The 17,768-nt window shown below is 41.3% G+C and overlaps 1 protein-coding gene and 1 long non-coding RNA gene across 2 annotated transcripts; both read right to left on the bottom strand.

Moving 5' to 3' along the window:
• Positions 1-7,498: 7,498 nt before the first annotated feature.
• On the bottom strand, positions 7,499-7,734 carry LOC112346158. Its single transcript, XR_002992317.1, has 2 exons — positions 7,703-7,734; positions 7,499-7,637 (listed from the first exon to the last, which is right to left on the bottom strand). It is a non-coding gene; the product is annotated as an uncharacterized LOC112346158 (long non-coding RNA).
• Positions 7,735-7,826: 92 nt separating this feature from the next.
• LOC9660262 (involucrin) lies at positions 7,827-8,490 on the bottom strand. Its single transcript, XM_024674441.1, has 3 exons — positions 8,273-8,490; positions 8,066-8,205; positions 7,827-7,928 (listed from the first exon to the last, which is right to left on the bottom strand). The coding sequence occupies exons 1-3, from the start codon at positions 8,484-8,486 to the stop codon at positions 7,827-7,829; spliced, it is 456 nt and encodes a 151-aa protein (XP_024530209.1). The 5' UTR covers positions 8,487-8,490.
• Positions 8,491-17,768: the final 9,278 nt, after the last annotated feature.

Below are 17,768 nucleotides of genomic sequence, written 5' to 3'. Positions count from 1 at the left end.
ACCAAGTGGAAAGAGGTAATGTAGAAAATTAATGTAAGAACGAGAAAAATCCTTTAAACTTACACTCTAAATTCCTAGAAGTTGAAACCCTTAATGGTCCTAAGGTCTCTAAGAATATGAATCTAACCCCTAGAACTCAAGATTTTTCTCAATTTCCTAAAACAAACTGTCCATTCTTTCAAGAAAACTAAACTAGCTTATTCATGTTGAGTTCACCAAGTTTTAGGTCATCTTTAAGCCCTAACCACGGATCCATCCTTCACATACAAATTCACAAAACTGTAATTCCAAACTTAATTAATTGCCAGAGGAAATAGGGAGGACCTTTGATATAGCCTTTATGGAGTTTTACTATTTGGAATATTTTGAGAATCAAAATTTCCTCTCCCTATCTCTCAAAACACCCATAGCTACAACTAGAGAATAGGAGTGAGAGTAAGAGTGGGAGCAACAATTGTAGTAAGATCGGGAGTAGGAGTAAAAGCGAAAGTAAAAATAGGAGCAAGGGTAGAAGTGGGAGTAAGAGTGGTTTCTCTGGCTATAACATGTAACGTAAAGATAAGCAACAATAAATTTGTGTTGCAACACTCGAAACAAGAAATGCACATAAGTTTTGGGATTTAGAAGGTTTTGTGATTAAGTTTTGTTATACCTAGGCATATAAAAAACTTAGAGGCTTGGTGTGTTTAGCTGGTTGTGCTTATAGGGATTGTAATTAAATCTTAAGTCCAAACTCACTTGAGGAGAGGGATTAAGAGAAATATTATGAATCTGTAGATGCATGGCTAACACTTCATTACTTGTGTAGTGAGGAAGCTAAATCCAAGTAGGACCAACTAAAAGATGGTATAATAACTGGGGACCTTGACAAGGGAACTTAACTAATGCCAAAGCAAAAGTGGTCGAATAAAAAAGGTAAGTTGGCAAATTAAAAAAAAAATATTTATAGCTTATATCAAACTCCAAACCCTTTGTGCAACAAAATGAAGATTTGGTACACACTTAATATCTTTTACGAACACTAACTCCCCATATCCAACTTTTGCATGTAAAATAGTATCAGATGGTGTTTAGCCCAATTCTGGCATACTAGTGGCTTATAACAAAAAGGTGGATACCCCACTGATTAGAGCAACATGGAACTTGAGATTATTCCCAAGCTAGACACAAAATCATGAGCAATACAACCTAGCATGAGCCAAATTAATATTTTAGATGGTCAATAATGCTTCCAAATACTATCTTTACTATATATTTAGAACCCCCCACAACCCCTCATCCCTTACCCTAGAAAAATGCATGCTTTTAGCTTTCACCCCAATCTCAAGAACTAGTTTATGGGATTTGAAAATTTACTAGATATGGAATAGAACTAAATTGTGAATTGGGATGTAGGAACAACACCATGGGATTCATGACACTCTCTAAATTCCATAGATATGCATTTTAGACAGATTTAACCACTTACTATAAATAGCACAAAAGACTGAATGGAACCAATACATGAGGTATGATAGTGAGGCTGTTTGGTGGACACAATAAGCTATCATAAAGCATTATTGAGGAACTAGACTCAACACATGAGGGTTCTTATCATTAGCTAATGCAACATACAACACATTTAGCTAATAATATATAAAAAATTCAATCCTTATGCTTGTTTAGTTTAAGTACACTTAAGATGTCCAATTAACTCCACTAGCATAATAGGGGACAATAATAAAGTGGTCCAACTATATCGACCTTTATGGCAGAAGAGAGAATGTCTAAACGTACTGGTTAACAAGTATTTTTTGATACCTGAAGCCACATTTATGATATTTTACAATATATGCCCAATGTATATAATAGGATGATGCTAACTAGGCATAATTATGCTAATTGTGAAATTTTGGAATTTGGTGAATATTAAGTTCTACTTGGACTTTTAATACAAAAAAATACACTAAGAATATTAGGAAATCCTCTTGATTGGAACTTTGGACACATCTAGAAATATTGTTGTTGAGAAGAAACAAATTAATATCCTTGCAAGGACTTTATATTGCCAAAATAACCTAGTGTTCTGGAGATTCTAGCATCTTTGTCAAGTTCTTCTAGTCAAGCTGGCCAGACTCACTAGTCTATTGGTATTTAGAAGTGCCCTTATAATAAAGTTGGTTGGACTCACTAGTCCCTCAGGGGGTTTTCTCTAAAATTTAAGAGCACTCGATTCCTCATGGTTGTCAAGAGTGTATAATAGATGTGATTTTTAAGTTTATGACTTTCTTCTAGCCAATTCACCAAATTCACCTAGGTGTTAAGACCAAAGATTACAGCCCAAGGGATCAAAGAAAAGTTAGATTAACATTGCTGATTGAAATGTTTGGGACAGTAAGAAAATCAAAGCCCTTGTGTTTTTAATTGCTTCTTTGTTCTTCATACTTCAACTATAGCTTTAAAGTTTTGCCTATACACCTCATAACTAGAAGAGATCTTGTAAATGGTATGTGTTTAATATTTTATTTATTGCCATAAAGGATCAAAGGAAAATAATAATATTGATGGGAGAGGGAGAGAAAATACAAAAGAAAGCCTTAGGAAAAGTAAAGAATAATTGAGTAAGTGAGTGTTGTGATGGAAAATAATAAGTTTTAATCTTTAGGCAGCAGTGCTTCTTTGTACTCACTCATGTTAGTGTTGTTGGAGTTTTTGCTTCACATAAATATCCTATTTAAATACTATTATTTATTAAAGAATTAAAAAACTATATCTTTAATCTAATTTTAAATCCCATTTTATTTATTTAAAATATATAATTTTTATTACTTTTATTGTAACAATTTCTATAAAGTTTTTAACATTAATTGGTATATTGAGAATTTTAAAATATCATTATTTTAATATTTTTAAGATAAAATATATATTATTATCAGCTAATGCAATTGTAAAAAATTTAGTAGTTGTATACCAGTCTGGTGTTATACTTTAAGAATACCTTTATATTGTGTGTGTGTGTGTGTGTGTGTGTAACTAAATATATATTAAATTATAATATTTTCTCAAGAAACATAAAATAGTGAAACTAATAAAACTTTATTACCCATAAAAATTTGCTTTAAATATTAGCATTCTTGATTTCATAGATTTTAAGAACCCATAAAAATATAAACTTGCAACATAATAACTAAATAAAGCAAAATGTCAAAGGCCAAATGTAAAGAGTAAAAATAATCAATTAATAATCAAATTTCTACTTGGATTACAATTCTCAATTTAATCAGTATTTAGTAGGAACTTTTATTTATAATAACCAAACGAAGACAAGTGTTTCTACTTATCAATTTCCTATACAAGAGTATCTAAAAGAGTGCTTGTGTGTGGAGGCTGGTAAAATGTTGCAATGCTGATCTATCTATCAAACTGCAAGAAATTGCAGAGGTGAAGGGAAGTCTCTTGCCAATTGTTACAAATGCGATGGCCTTTAGACTCTCGTTCATGATTTGAAGCTTTCTTTGATGCTCACGAACAGCAATCTTACAAGTTTGATTGGTGGCGACGTGCAGAAATTTAGTTTTTTTCCCATACAATGGTAACAACTTTGACTGTCTGGAAGGAGGTGGGCAAGCCTTTTCCCTTTTCATCCGCTTATGACCTTCTAGACCAAGTCAAATGGCTTTATACCATATGGAACAACTGGAGGTGCGTACATATTAGCTCCTGAGTTCTTGCTCTAACGTGGTGTCGTGGTGTCGTGTGCCTGGGTGCCTAGAAAGTCGAACACCTTCGCTATCACCATCGTTACCCCACAGTCCAGCAGGAGATTTAAGGCAAAGCGTCCTTTATCAACGTGCACGTCTTCAAAGGCTTTGGAATTCTTCTAGTCTCATGTGATTTTGCTTTTTCCCAGAACCACTGGAGGTTCTTGTTAATAGTATGACTCTCATCATTGTTTTTTCTTGTTTCGTTCTTTTTATTTCACAGGTGGAGTTGCTAAACTCCCAGTGGATTGAAGATCGTTCATTTGGTCGGGTCGGTTCAAATTTACATGCTATGTGATGGTAATGCCTCTGGAGCAAACTATGTAAGATCTTATTTTCCTGAGCTGGATTTGTTTTTCCATTTTCTAATCACGGGGACAAACTGATCAGGAATCCTTGCAAACGTACAAGAAGATCCACGATGTTAGAGACAAGTCTACAGATTGCAAATACTCGGCCTACATGGTAAAGTTCACGAGTTTTTCGGGGGATGCCTTGCCAAGCGGCCGCGCCGCCAAGCCCTAGCGTGCTCTAGGTATCATCTTGTTGCTAGGATCAAAATCGGATCTCGGACCTTTCAGAGATTCAAACATTATAAATTTGAACATTAAATCATCCTTTTTACAGCTAAATCAAAGAAAATGATATGAAAAAAACTATCACGAGTCTGAACTATTCCACTGCTCACTGCTCTTTAGCTGCTTCCATTTTTCTTTTTGAAGCTGCTGCCCCTGCTTGGTTTAAGAAATTTTTCGTCTTTAAGCTGCTCAATCTTAGCTGTTTCAGCCTGCTCCCTTTCTCTCCAAGTTTTAAAATCATCTTACAGTTTTCCATTCCCACTTGCTCGATTCTTATGATCTCTGACGCTGGTTTTATCTTTCGCTGCTTCAAGTCCTGCTCCACCCTCATTTACATATTCTTCTGGCGGCCTCCTATGATCTGGACCAAGTTGGCAGTCAGACTATTTTCCAAATAGAAAAGAAACATAATCTCTCAAGGTTATTTACTCACAAGTTGGCCAGAATAAGCAGCTCCTTAGCGTAGTCTCTGAGATGTTTTATTTATTTAGTCTCGAAGAGACGGCCTCCAACGATCTGGACCAAGTTGGAGCTCAGAAGATATTCCACCAGGATTTGTTGCTGATACTAAAGGAGCTACCATCACAATTTGTGTGTCGCTGCAGCTTGCTTCTTCTGTTTAACAACACGGATGAAATGAATGGAAGAGGAAAAAACGAATGACTCTACGTACCCTCAGTCCACATTTCTCGATTGTAAAGGTGGCCATTGAACCTCTGAATCGCTTTGCACCAGCTTCCACGTTCCATGAAACTTGTCCGATCTTCTGTCTTTATGACTGTTGCTTCGTCTTAGAGTTTGCTCCAGCTCTTGTAGTCTCCGCATGTCAGGGGCGAACATCAGCCGTTTTTCAGTCTTTGTGAAGCCGAACCTCTGGCTCCGCCGCCACAAGCAGTTTCTTCGAGTTTGAGATCATCTTGCCATCATCATCTTCTATCATCCAAGCACCTGTAAGAGTGATCCTGGACAGCATTGAAGCTCTCGTCCCGTTTCCGTCAACTAGAGAGCTTTGTCTTTGATCCGTCTTGGCATCTCATCTTCTCCTTCACCTCGCTGTTCTCACGCCAACGTTTGATGGACTCTTCTCCACTCGGCTGGCTGACTGCTCCGATCTCGGGCACCGTCTCAGCGAGCTCCGCTTGAGAAGCCCAGATCTTGACAAAATTATCTGCTATCTCCCGATTGATCAAGATATCTCCGAAACTTTGGAGTCGAGGGAGGATATCTCCTCGAAGAGGTTGATCTTCTCTTGACTTAGAAGTGTGGAGACTGGTCTCTAGCGCTTTGGAGGCTTGCTACTGCTTCCCTGCGCTGCTCGAGCTGTCAGTACTTGGCTTGCACCTCTGTTCTGTATTTGACTCTCGAGAGCTGGTTACTTCTTGAACTTCCATTCTCGTTTCTTTGACGTGCTTAGAACCTCTGGCAGTTAGAAAATGCTTCCGCCACTTCAGGCCTTGATCGTGCTGAGAAGCTTGAGCGGAAGTATGCAAAAACACAGCTTCCTGCGAAGCCAGATGCTCCTTCTTGTCGCATGTAGCGTCCATCTGATCCGTCAAACCTCTGCTCTCACATCGGTTCTCCTCGGCTTGTCTTCTTCATCCTTCAGAGCTCCTCGCCCAAAGCTTTGCTTTGCATCTGGCACGTCTCTCTCTCCTCCAGCGCCTCGAGTCCCGTGATCCTCTCTATCAGCTGCCAGTTACTTGCTTCTCCAGCCTCGCCTTTGCGCTTCCAAACTCTGCCATCACGTGCTCTCGCCGAGAGCTCCACCTCGTGCAGCGGATTCGACTCCGTCAGCCATTATCCCCTGGGGCTTCTCCTTCAAGAACTCCTGTCCGAACACTTCCCTCATTCCACCAGATGACAGAGAACGTCTAGCGTAGTCTGTCTTATAGTCTCTGCAGCCATCCGAAACCCCAGTCACGAGCAGCTTCAGCTATATCGTCTTCTCGCCATCTTGCAGCCATCTGACACTGGTTTACGTCGTTCCTCGCTACTATCATGGACAGCCTTACCGCAGCAGGCGCTCCTGAATCATCTCCGTCCACTGGAAAGCCGATAAGATAGATCCCTCCTTGCTCCAGACACTGTAGAGTGTAGCCCAACTTGATCCATTGATCTTCTCTTGACTTAGAAGAGTGTGGAGGCGGGCTAGCCTGTTTAGATGCCGAAGTTTGATGGACTCTGCTGCACTTCCAGCCGACTGCTCCGCCTGGAGCCTCGTCAACCGCCGCTTTGGACTCTCCATCTCGGCCACCATCTTCCGAAACTTTCAATTCCAGTCGTTGATCTTCCCTCGACTTAGAGTGTGGAGACTGGTCTTTAGCTCAGACTTGACGCTTTAGTGACCTGCTACTGTGGTGCTCGACTTGCTTGGATATTTGGCCACAGCTCCGAGTTTTCCCGCTCCAACTTTTGGATTTGATTTCCCTTGAAGCAATCTGACACTGAGTTCTTTGCTGATACTTTCATCCGAGCAGCTGTACGAGCATTCCTGGACAGCCCTGACCCGTTTTCAAAGTCTCCGTCAACTAGAGAGCTCTACCGGATGACAGAGAACGTCGAGTGTAGTCTGTCTTATAGTCTCTGCAGCCCTCTCTGTGAATCCGAATACCCCCACCGTCACGAGCAGCTTCAGCTATATCATATTCTCGCTATCACCATCTCGTTGCAGTCGTTCCCTTGCTACTATTCCCTCAAGCTGTGAACATTATACCGCAGCAGTATCTCCTGTCTCATCTCCGTCGACTGGAAAGCTGATAAGATAGATCCCTCCTTGCTCCAGACACTGTAGAGTGTAGTCAAACTTGATCCATTGATCTTCTCTTGACTTAGAAGAGTGTGGAGGCTGGTCGCTGGCCTGTTTAGACGCCTGAAGTGTGATGGACTTCTCCGCCTGGAGCCCTGAGACACGGTTGTCACGCACTACTTTCACGTCTTGGACAGTTCCAAATCTTTGGAGTCGAGTCCTCGAGAAGGTCGATCTTCTCTCGACTTAACTGGTCTATAGCTTTAGTGGCCTCCTCCTGTGCTGCTCAACTTGCTTGGAGATCCAACTTCTGGATTTGACTCTTGAGAGTTGGCTTCTCCGATGCTAGAGTCCGAGCACTGGCCTCCAGTTGACCAATCCTTGCAGCCAACTTCTCGAGCTCGGAGCCAACTTCATTTCTCGTTTCTTCGACGTGCTTAGAACAGTTTGCTCGTGTTCTCTTCTCAGGTAAACCCAGGGTCTAGTCGTCTTAGAGTTCGCTCCAGCCCGGCCGATCATCTTCTCGCCATCATGGTTCCGACAAAACAAACACTCATCGTTCACTTCAGCTCTCTACAACAAACACGGAAGTTATTAGCAAACGGCCATCTGGAATCTGGAAGGTATATCAAACTTACCTGTCTCCTCTTGAATTCGGCAACAAAATCTCTCCCCACACGATCATATAGTTCTTTTGCCTCCTTCACGAAGACCACCTCGCCGGACTGAAGCTTCTTCCACGGTTTCCTCTCACTCGGGATCCTATCCAGCATTTTCTGGAGCCTCATCATCTTCCGCGCTCGCTTGATCCTCTCTCGGTCGCTGGATTTGCCGTTGAGCTCCTCGTAAAGCTGCTCGGTGAGTCTGATCAGAATCCGGAGCGCGCTAACACTCCAAGACTTTTCCTCGTGCTTCTCCTCTTCTGTTTCCTCGCGCTTTTCCTCTTCCAAGCTGCAGATCTTCTTCTCGGTTTTTCCCCTCTGGTTTAGCCACCGGTTTGCCTTGTGGAAAGCTTCGAGATACGCGAACTCAACATAGCCCCGTCGGCCATCGCTGAGATGGGTTTCACTCCGCCGTCGGGTGCTGTCGGGAAGAATGTCCTCCGCTGAGGAAGAGAAGCGAACCATCTTCGGCCTGGAACCTGCAAGTCCAGAAGGCCATCGTGAGTCACAGTAGAAGAAGAATGCGAGAAGCAAAAGGAACCATACCTGGACGACGACCCCCGGCTGGCAGTAGAATTGGCTTGGGTCGCTGCTCCTCCTGCTTGGGCTTGTCATTCTCCTGCTGCTTCATCTTCTCTTGATCGTCTTCCCGTTCCAGAGGCTGCTTGATCGGCTTGATCATCTGCTCCTCCTCTTGTTCCAGCTGCTGCTTGATCGGCTTGATCATCTGCTCCTCCTCTTGTTCCAGCTGCTGCTTCATCGGCTTCATCCGCTGCTCCTCCTCCTGTTCCTGCTCTTGCTTCATCGGCTTGATCAGCTTGATCGGCTGATTCGGCTGATTCTTCTCCTCTCGTTCCAGCTGCGGCTGCTCCTTGTGACCTTGCTCCTGTTTCACCTCGCGCCTGAGTTCCTTCGTCTCATGGGCTTCTTTCTCCTGCTCCTCCTCGCTCAGCTGCTCAGCTTTCTTCTCTTGCTCCTCCTCCTTCAGCTGCTTCTCGGCTTCCTTTTCCTCCTCTTCTTCCAGCTTCATCGGCTTCATCTGATCGGCTTCTTTCTCCTCCTCGTTCACCTGCTCGGCTTTCTTCTCTTCCTTCAGCTGCTCCGCTTTCTTCTCTTGATTCTCCTCTTCGTCCTCCTTCTCTTGTTCCGGCTTGATCGGCTTGATCGGCTCCTTGTGCCCTCGCTCCTGTCGTATCGCTTCTAAGACGATTTTCACCTCGCGCCTGAGTTCCTTCAACTTCAAGGCGGCGGCGTCCATGGCTTCTCCCGAGACGGCCTCACAGACACGATCTTGGACCTTCAGCTTCGAGGCCGCCGCGTCCATGGCTTCCGGGTGGACCTTGTTGTCGCCCTTGTGCGCCTTTTTTGGTCGAAAGAGAGACCACAAACCTGTGACGCATCCACTGCGCTCCTGCTCTGTTCGCGCCATAGCTTGCCCTTTGCAAAATGCCTTTAATGCCCTAACCCTTACTAAATGTATTTCACTTTAATGCGTTCGTTTACATTTCTCGGCAGTGACTTAGGCAGCGCCCTGGCTCTTGAAACTCAGGCACGCTGAACCAGCTTACAGGCTGCATCCCATTTACACATTCTCATCTCTCAATATCTAGACTTGAGTCTGGAACAAGTCCCTGGAGCAGGTTTCTAATGCTTCCAGCTTGAGAGTGCTGATCAAACCAGCTACCGGATACCATCTGACCTCAGTAAACTTTCCAGAAGAAAACAAAGAAACGAGATGGTAGCTATAGTAAGTACAGTCTTTATGTGCTTTCTTTGTTGGTGAATGTTTAGATGCTTACCCTAGATGTGCCATTCTTAACATGGAAACTTCCTGACATGACAAAACTTCAAGAGCATTGAATTCACAAGGTAAGTGCTCTCTATCATTCTCCTTAAAGCTTATGCTTTACGTCATGTAGGAAAATGCAAGTAAATTTTGGTCATGTTTGCTGTTGAGCTGCATCTTGTTACCAAGCACACATACTTCTGCCACCAATTTGCTTTTTGAAACTGTTGTATGACATTGAATTTAGCAGACACAAAACTTTTTATTTGTTCTTTTTTAGATACAACATCCTATGAGTCCATTCTGAGTTCATCGTCAAGCTCAGGTGGTTCAGAGGAAGGAGGAGAAGCTGTTTTTAGTGATGGAGAGCATGTGGAGTTCAAGGACAATATTAGGGATGATGTTGTTGCTTATATGGTGGAAGAATCGTCATCAGATGGAGATCAAGATGCAGAGAAACTTATTTTCAGTCTCAAGAAGATATTTGATTTCAGCCATATCCCACTAAAGAAGCAATCTTGAATTTTGAATAAAGAAGAACAGTATTTCTATGTATTACAAACAATGCTTTATGAGGGATGCAAGTTGTCTAGCTTCCCAACTTCAACAACTTCAAATAATACACTATTATGACCCAGCACTAAATAACAAAGACAAAGATGTTTAACCTTGCATAAACTATGTTATGCCTTCTCTTGAGGTTCCTTTAATTATTCTACATATAGTTGAGTTATCAAATAGTGATTAAAAGTTTCTTCCTTTAATCAGAATAGTCTTTTTTGTCATCTTTACTTTGCAAATTTTGCAAATTTTTAATATTCAACTTAATGCTAATAAAAGATTAACTATTCTTTTTTCTTTATTACTTATTCTTCAATTGTGAATAATCAGTTTTATAATATCCAAGTTCACCACAATGATGACATAAATTGGTGATGATCATAAATTTGGAATCTAACTTGCCATAACACTTGATACAATCCTTTCTACTAAGCAAAGAGCCCTTTAGGTAAATTATATACTATAAATTTGGAAAAATAAACAAATACCAATCATCCACTTTATACTCTAGATATGGATAATAATGAGAATTATAACATTGCTATTGTCTCATTTATATGCACTAGAAATGTTTAACAAACTTCGCTCCAAGTAGTTATAAATAACCAAAAAGAACGACATGAGAGATGATCCATAGGGGTTCAAATATAAAAAGAAAAGGCCCATGAAAAAGAGTGCACCCCCTTTTCCAATCAATTAAGGGTCTTGGGATATTTGGGGTTAAGTGTCCTTGGGTTTGAATAATATTGAGTTGGGTGGTGACCTCCCGAAAAGTCCAGATTCAAAAGTTTACAGTAGTGCAAAAATGGTAATCAAATATTAATCCCAGGTCCTAGCAACTCATAGCAATTGTAAAAGTAAACTCAACTCTATTGGTAATGTTAGATCATGACCATATATAATACTTTATATGGTAAAACACCCTATACCCCTATGATATACACATATTGAAGACATGAAAAATAACAATCCTAATCTCAATATTAAAAATTCTTATACATTGTGATTATCCTTTTAAAGGTCCAATCAGCTATTTCACCAAATCATTCATCTGAGGATGATAAACACTTGTGAAAATGTGATATATCCTTAGTTATCCAAGTTCACCACAATGATGACATAAATTGGTGATGATCATAAATTTGGAATCTAACTTGCCACAACACTTGATACAACCCTTTCTACTAAGCAAAGAGCCTATTAGGTAAATTATACACTATAAAATTGGGAAAATAAACAAATACCAATCATCCACTTTTGTAGTGCACTTGGTTTTTACCTCCTATCCTATGGTGATTTACCATAAGATAACACTATGAAGCGGAACCTAAACCCTCCATGTGCCATGTGTCATATGCCATGTGTCACATGCCACGTGTCCAAAGGACAGTGGTGTGGAACCTGAGGTTCAAGGCCTTGGGCCACTAAACGAAGGAACAAATCCCAAACTACCAAGCATGGAGCTAAGTGACGGAACTGGACCACAAAGCAACTCCCAAGCATATAGCCAAAGGAGTGAAGGGACAGGAGCCTAGAGTGACTTGAAACAGTCATAGAGCAACCAACATCCTAATGACAGGATTAGCATGCAAAACGGAGCCAAACGAAGTCTAGTGCTATTTTGGAATACCGGTGGCCTAACATAAAGACATGGGTACTTCACCAGCTAATATGGTGTGGAACTTGGGATTAGACCTAAGCCAAATGCAAAACAAAAACAAGCATGTAAGTAAGAGTTAAACTATGCCTCAGGTTGATCGGCTATGTACAACCTACCCATTATCCCTACTATACATTTAGAACTCCCCATAACCTCCCTCCCCCCCTTTGAGGAACACATGCTTTGGGCTTTCACCCCAAGCCTCCCTTAGTACCAAAAGTTAGTCTATAGAACAAGCTTGAAATTTACTAAATATGGAATGTTTTTAGATTGCAAATTTGGATACGAGACGAATATCATTGTGTTCATGAGAATCTTTACATTCCGTAGATATGCCAAATAAGTAAATTTAGACACTTTCTATAAATAGCATTTGAGACCAAAATGAGACTAACACAAAAGGTATGATAGCAAGGGTGTTTGGCAGACATGATAAGCTATCATCTAGCAATATTGAGGGACCAAGCTCAATATTTTGTAGGTTCTTAATACTAGCAAGTACAAGCCAATGACACAAGTTTCTCAAACTAGGCCAAAATTGGTCAATAACCATGCACTTAGATTGGATAAATATAAAGTAGGAACCCCTATGTGTTTTTTGCTGATCATACTCAACTAGCCCAAGTGGGAACTGATAACGGGTCCAACAATACTGACCTCCTGCTATCGTGGTAGTAAGGAAATTGTGTCCGTAAGGATTAGCCGACAAGTAACTTTCGATACCCAAAGTCACATTCGTGACAACTTTATACTCCACATAACATTACTATTATCTCATTTATATGTGGCAGAAGTGTTTAACAAACTTTGCTCCAAGTAGTGCAAGAATGGTCATCAAATATTAATCCCAGGTCCTAATATTATCAACTTATAGCAATCGTAAAAGTAAACTCAACTTTATTAGCAATGTTAGATCATGCTATTTCCATATTGAATTAGCAACACTTCTATTTCCATATTGAATTTACCAATCCTTTCATTGTGTAAACCAGCCATTCCATGTAAGGCAACTAGTCATCCATTCATACCGCAGTCCCACAGTGGATACCTTCGTTCGTGGATACTCTACTAAGAGGAAGGATGTACGCATGGATGCCCAATACGTACGATTTCAAATTTAGGAATAGGAATATATGTTGCTTAAGGGTATATTATATTTTTAAGTAACCACTAATTAATAAGATTTGAACCCGTGCCATTTGCTTTGATACCACACTATCTTTCTCCCCTTAAACCAACTGGAAAAGGATGAGAGAACCTTTAGTGGCTATTTTATCCTTATTTATTCCTGAAAGTTCCAAGAATCCACAATAACAATATATCCAAATTTCATCCCATGATCACATGCATTACACTAGCAAAATTCTTCCACTTTAATAATGAAAAGATTGCAATTTAATCACCTTTTAACAATGTCTAAAAACTATGCAAATACGCATAAATCTTTTTGAAAGTTTTGTTTTCATGGAGTAGTTCACCTCCATTAGTTGCAACATATGACTAATATACACAATAGAATTATATTAACCAAACACAATCATACTCTTTTGCAACAACACACCTTTGAGATAATGTCAAAAGCATTTACAAAAGGTTGAGTGTAGTTAAAATACTCAAAAACTAGAAAAATTGTCAACACATCTTTAAGATCTATGAATGTCTATTCACAATCCCAAATTAGATGAAAAATAGTATGAACAACTTCATTAATGCTTGCAATGATAAAAAAGACAATAACATGAAAAAGATATTACACCTTGCTATGAAAGTGTTGCATATTGTTCACGCACTTTGGAGTAGAGAACTTCATAATATCCACAAGTTTGTCAGAATCAATTTGTAAATTTTCATGAAAAATATAATACTCAAGATATATGCATTTTAACCGTATCAATGTCAAATTAACTTCCTATAGCTGATCCCAATGTTTTACAAACATCACAAATGTGTTCCTCCTATGTCCCCTTAAAGTGGATCAAGATATTATCAATGAAATTAATAGTCACCTTTAACATATTGTAAATAATATCATCCAAAAAGTCTCTAAAGAATTATTCAATCTATACAGCATCATAAAAAATTCATATAAATTAAATGGGTTATAGAAAGTAATATTTAGAACATCCTCCTTACGTAAGCAACTAAATCATTTAACCATACATTTGACCATTTGGAGGAGTTTCACTCACCATTTTTATAAATTTTATTCCCATCTTAAGGACTTGCTAGCCTTATGAATGACTTGTATGCCACTCAACTTTTGCACTTGGTCCAAATGCTCCAAATGTCCAATCCCACGATAAACACCTAAAGATACCAATAACATATCATCCTATTATACTAAGGCTATATCCATTCATCTTTATTTAATTGGTAGCCTAGGACCACCTATACCACAATGTTGTCTCCCAAAGATTGGGCCATCTGTCAATGAGTGGTCATCTTATGACCACATTTTAGCATCCTTAGGATGCCTAAAGACATAGAAAACACCCTTCTTTAATATCCCTTTTTCAGTCTCTATCTAATCCCTTTCCATCCATAGTTGTTGTCGCGAATGTGACTTCGGGTATCGAAAGTTACCTGTCGTCTAGTCCTTACGGACACTCTTACCTTACTGCTACGATGGTATGAGGTCGGTATTGCTAGGCCCGTTATCAGTCTCTGCCTAAGCTAGTTGAGAAACTGGTCTTCGCATGTGCACTTGACCAGATGGGCATAAGGACGGAATTCCTACATGCTATTTGTCAAGCATACTTGACCTGGTTAGAGAAACTCATTCGTTGATTTTCACTTGCTAGTTTTGGGAACCCCCGCGATATTGAGATTGGTCCCTCAATATCGCTAGATGATAGCTTACCGTGTCTGCTAAACACCTTCACTATCATGCCCTTTGTGTTAGTCTCATTTCGGTCCCAAATGCTATTTATGGAAAGTGTCCAGATTTGCTCATTTGGCATATCTACGGAATGTAGAGATCGGTTTGAACACAATGGTGTTTGTCCCATGTCCAAATTCACAATCTAGGGACATTCCATATTTAGTAAATTTCAAGTTTGTCCTAGAGACTAACTCCTAATACTAAGGGAGGCTTGGGGTGAAAGCCCAAAGCGTGTGTTCCTGAAGGGGGGGGGCTCCTTGGGCTTTATGCTCAGGAGTTGCTCCGTGGTTCGGTTCCATCATTCCTTGGCTCCACGCTTGGGAGTTTGGCACCATTCCTTCCCCAAGGCGCTGAACCTCGGGTTCCTATGGACACGTGGCATGTGACATGTGGCATCTGTCACGTGGCACAAAGAGGGTTTAGGTTCCGCTTCGTGGTGTTATCCTATGGTAAATCACCATAGGATAAAGGGTCAAAATCACGTGCGCTACATTTGGTATCAGAGGATGAATCTCAACGAGTACTATTCAATGAGATTGGGCAACTAGTCTTGTTGCATACGCAGAGATGAAAACGATGATCCGAGTGGGTACACGTTTGGTGCAAAGGGTTCACATTCGTTCCTTGGGTATGGTTTTGGTTATCTTTTGTACCTAATAATGTGAGCTTGCTCTTGGGCTCATAGGATGGATTTGAGATGCTCCGTTAGCACGAGTTTATGCTTGGGCTCGTGTGTGAGGCATATTAGCAACTCAAGGTTACGTTTTGAGTTGGCAGGATTAATGTTAGCCTATCGGTCGTTCCATGGGTTGTTCCAATGGTTCTATGAGTTGTTCCATGTACCGTGGGTAAAAGCAAACCTTCCCTAGGTTTGCTATGAGTGGAAAATATGCTAATCCGTAGTTGTTTAGCATGGCACTAATGGATCCTTCTTAGGCATGGTTACAAGTGGATCAATCAAGACTGTAGGGATTAGTCTATTGGTTCAAGTAGTCATTGCCGTGTTCTCTCATAAACTTCTCTTGGATTGGACTGAAGGCAGTGTGAAAGCAAGCTTGAGGTGTAGTCAAAGATGAGACCGAAAGGAGAGTCATTAAGGACGAAGGATCAAACACGTAAATCATGTTCTCTTCTTGAAGAGATGATTCGCAATGAGGTGTGACCCATTGCCCGTGTTCACATCATGCAATCAAGAGCCCCTACCTTGATGCATGTTGGAAATGATGGTCTTGTAAATGGTGAGTCATGGGATGGATAGCAATGAAGTGGTAAACCATTTTGTCTAGGCTTACTATTAGAAGACTTGGGTTGCAATGCTCAATTCTTTTTTGGGGAACCTTGCTATTGCTCCTTGAGTAGCTTGGTGTTGGATTAGTTTTGAGTTTGGTCGGAAAGAGAGTGGCATGAGCTTGTCTGTGTTGTGAACAAAAGTTAGTGGTCTTAGGTGTTGTAAATCGCTATCAGTGGAGTGTGGCATTTATGTTACATTTTGTCGAATCGAGTTGACACTTGATACTCACATAAACTTTTGTAGTAATGACATTGGCATTGCTCATTATGTTACTCAATTTATGATCAAATCATTGTGATACTTATATCATATCCATGTGATAATGAGCGATGTGTTTACGAAGTTGCTTGGTTAAATGATGATCAACCCCAAAGTGGTTGATGGTGAAGCTAGTCTACTTGCACGAAGTAGCATTGTAGTAGCTTTGACTGGATTCTCGATGGTGGTCCATTATGCTAAGCTTAAGTTGGTTCCTTGGTTCCTTGAGGATTTGCCCATAAGTGTAAGCCACAAATTTTTCCCTTCCAATTTGCCAGCTTACCTCATCTATCCGTCCAACACTGTCTTGGCTTTTGCTAAGTTCCCTTGCCAAGGTTCTCGCCTATGGTACCAGCTCCTACTTGGTTTCAGCTATTCACTGCACGAGCAACGGAGTGTTAGCCATTCATCCACGGATTCCCAAATCACTCCCAATCCCCCTCCCCGGGTTAGACTGGACTTAAGGTTCGGCTACACTCCCCGCAAGCACAAACAGCCAAGCACACCAAGCTTCCAGGTTCCTAACATCCTCTGGTACCACAAGACTTGATCATGGGACCCTCTAAATCCCAAGTCTTGAGTGCAACATTTGCTTTGGGACGCCGGGGCGAAACACCGTGGCCTAGCGGCCCGGTATGGGTACCTTTACCCCCCCACTTCCATCCCGAAGGAAGGCCCAAGCCCCTAGGAAGGGCAAGGACCAATGAGCCACATGGTACTCAAGTGGGGCACCACTCCACATGAGCCGGGAGCATTGCAATCGGTTTCCCTTTCGGGAGTGGGAGCTGCTCTTGAGCACTTCCTTGGATGGCCCCTCCGGCACCAACCAAGTCCATGCTCACTCCCACCCAAGGCCCCTCGGTCCTAGTCCCAACCTCAAGTCAGTTTGGGAGCCCCACTGGAGAGTCCCTTCTAAACTGGTTCCTGGACCTCACTATCCCTACTATACTTTTGGAACCCCCTGCAGCCCCCCCCCCCCCCCTGGGAGACACACGCTTTGGGCTTTCACCCCTTGACCCGTATTAGTATTTGGACTTAGTCTCTGGCTCGATCTCGGACCCGATTTCGGATCCGACTTCGGATCTCGGACTCCGTCTCGAACTCGGTCTCGAACTCGGACTCGAACTCGGTCCCCGAGTCGGTCTTGGACTCGATTCCGGACTCTATCTTGAACTCGGTTCTAGAGTCGGTCCTGGACTCGATCCTCGACTTGGTCCCATCCGATGAACTCTTTGTCATTTTGGTCATGCTTTCGGGGTTCCTTTAGCCTACGACCCTCGGTGAGTTGGTTCCTTACAATAAGGTGTTGGAAAAAGGGTTGTAGCATTCATTTGCTATAGCTCATTAGTTGATCCGTTAACACTTGAAGTAGATTGTTGGATAGAGAAGGTGTGAAGTTGAGGCATTGACATTACTAGCATTTGTGTTAGTGGAAGTGGCATTGTTATTTTAAGTGATGAGGAAATTTCCTTAGAGCTTGATTTTCCATGTCATTTTTCTTATTAGTGTTTTAGTTTCATATTGAATCTTGAAAGTGGTTGAAGAAGAGTGTTAGTGCAATGTGGATATCCGAAGATGTGGTCTTCGTGATCAAGCCTTGGATGT

The sequence above is a fragment of the Selaginella moellendorffii genome, unplaced genomic scaffold (assembly GCF_000143415.4).
Source record: "Selaginella moellendorffii unplaced genomic scaffold, v1.0 SELMOscaffold_12, whole genome shotgun sequence".
NCBI classification, from domain to species: Eukaryota; Viridiplantae; Streptophyta; class Lycopodiopsida; order Selaginellales; family Selaginellaceae; genus Selaginella; species Selaginella moellendorffii.
The sequence above is the reverse complement of the archived record's forward strand: the minus strand, read 5'-3'. Positions and strand labels throughout refer to the sequence as shown.

Excerpts from the sequence above, each read along its gene's own strand:
- LOC9660262 (XM_024674441.1), bottom strand. The coding sequence starts at position 8,486 with ATGAAGCAGCAGCTGGAACAAGAGGAGGAGCAGATGATCAAGCCGATC. Across the intron at positions 8,206-8,272 it reads AGCCGGGGGTCGTCGTCCAG|GTTCCAGGCCGAAGATGGTT; the intron begins GTATGGTTCCTT and ends CTGGACTTGCAG. Across the intron at positions 7,929-8,065 it reads ATCTCGAAGCTTTCCACAAG|ACTCACCGAGCAGCTTTACG; the intron begins GCAAACCGGTGG and ends GATTCTGATCAG.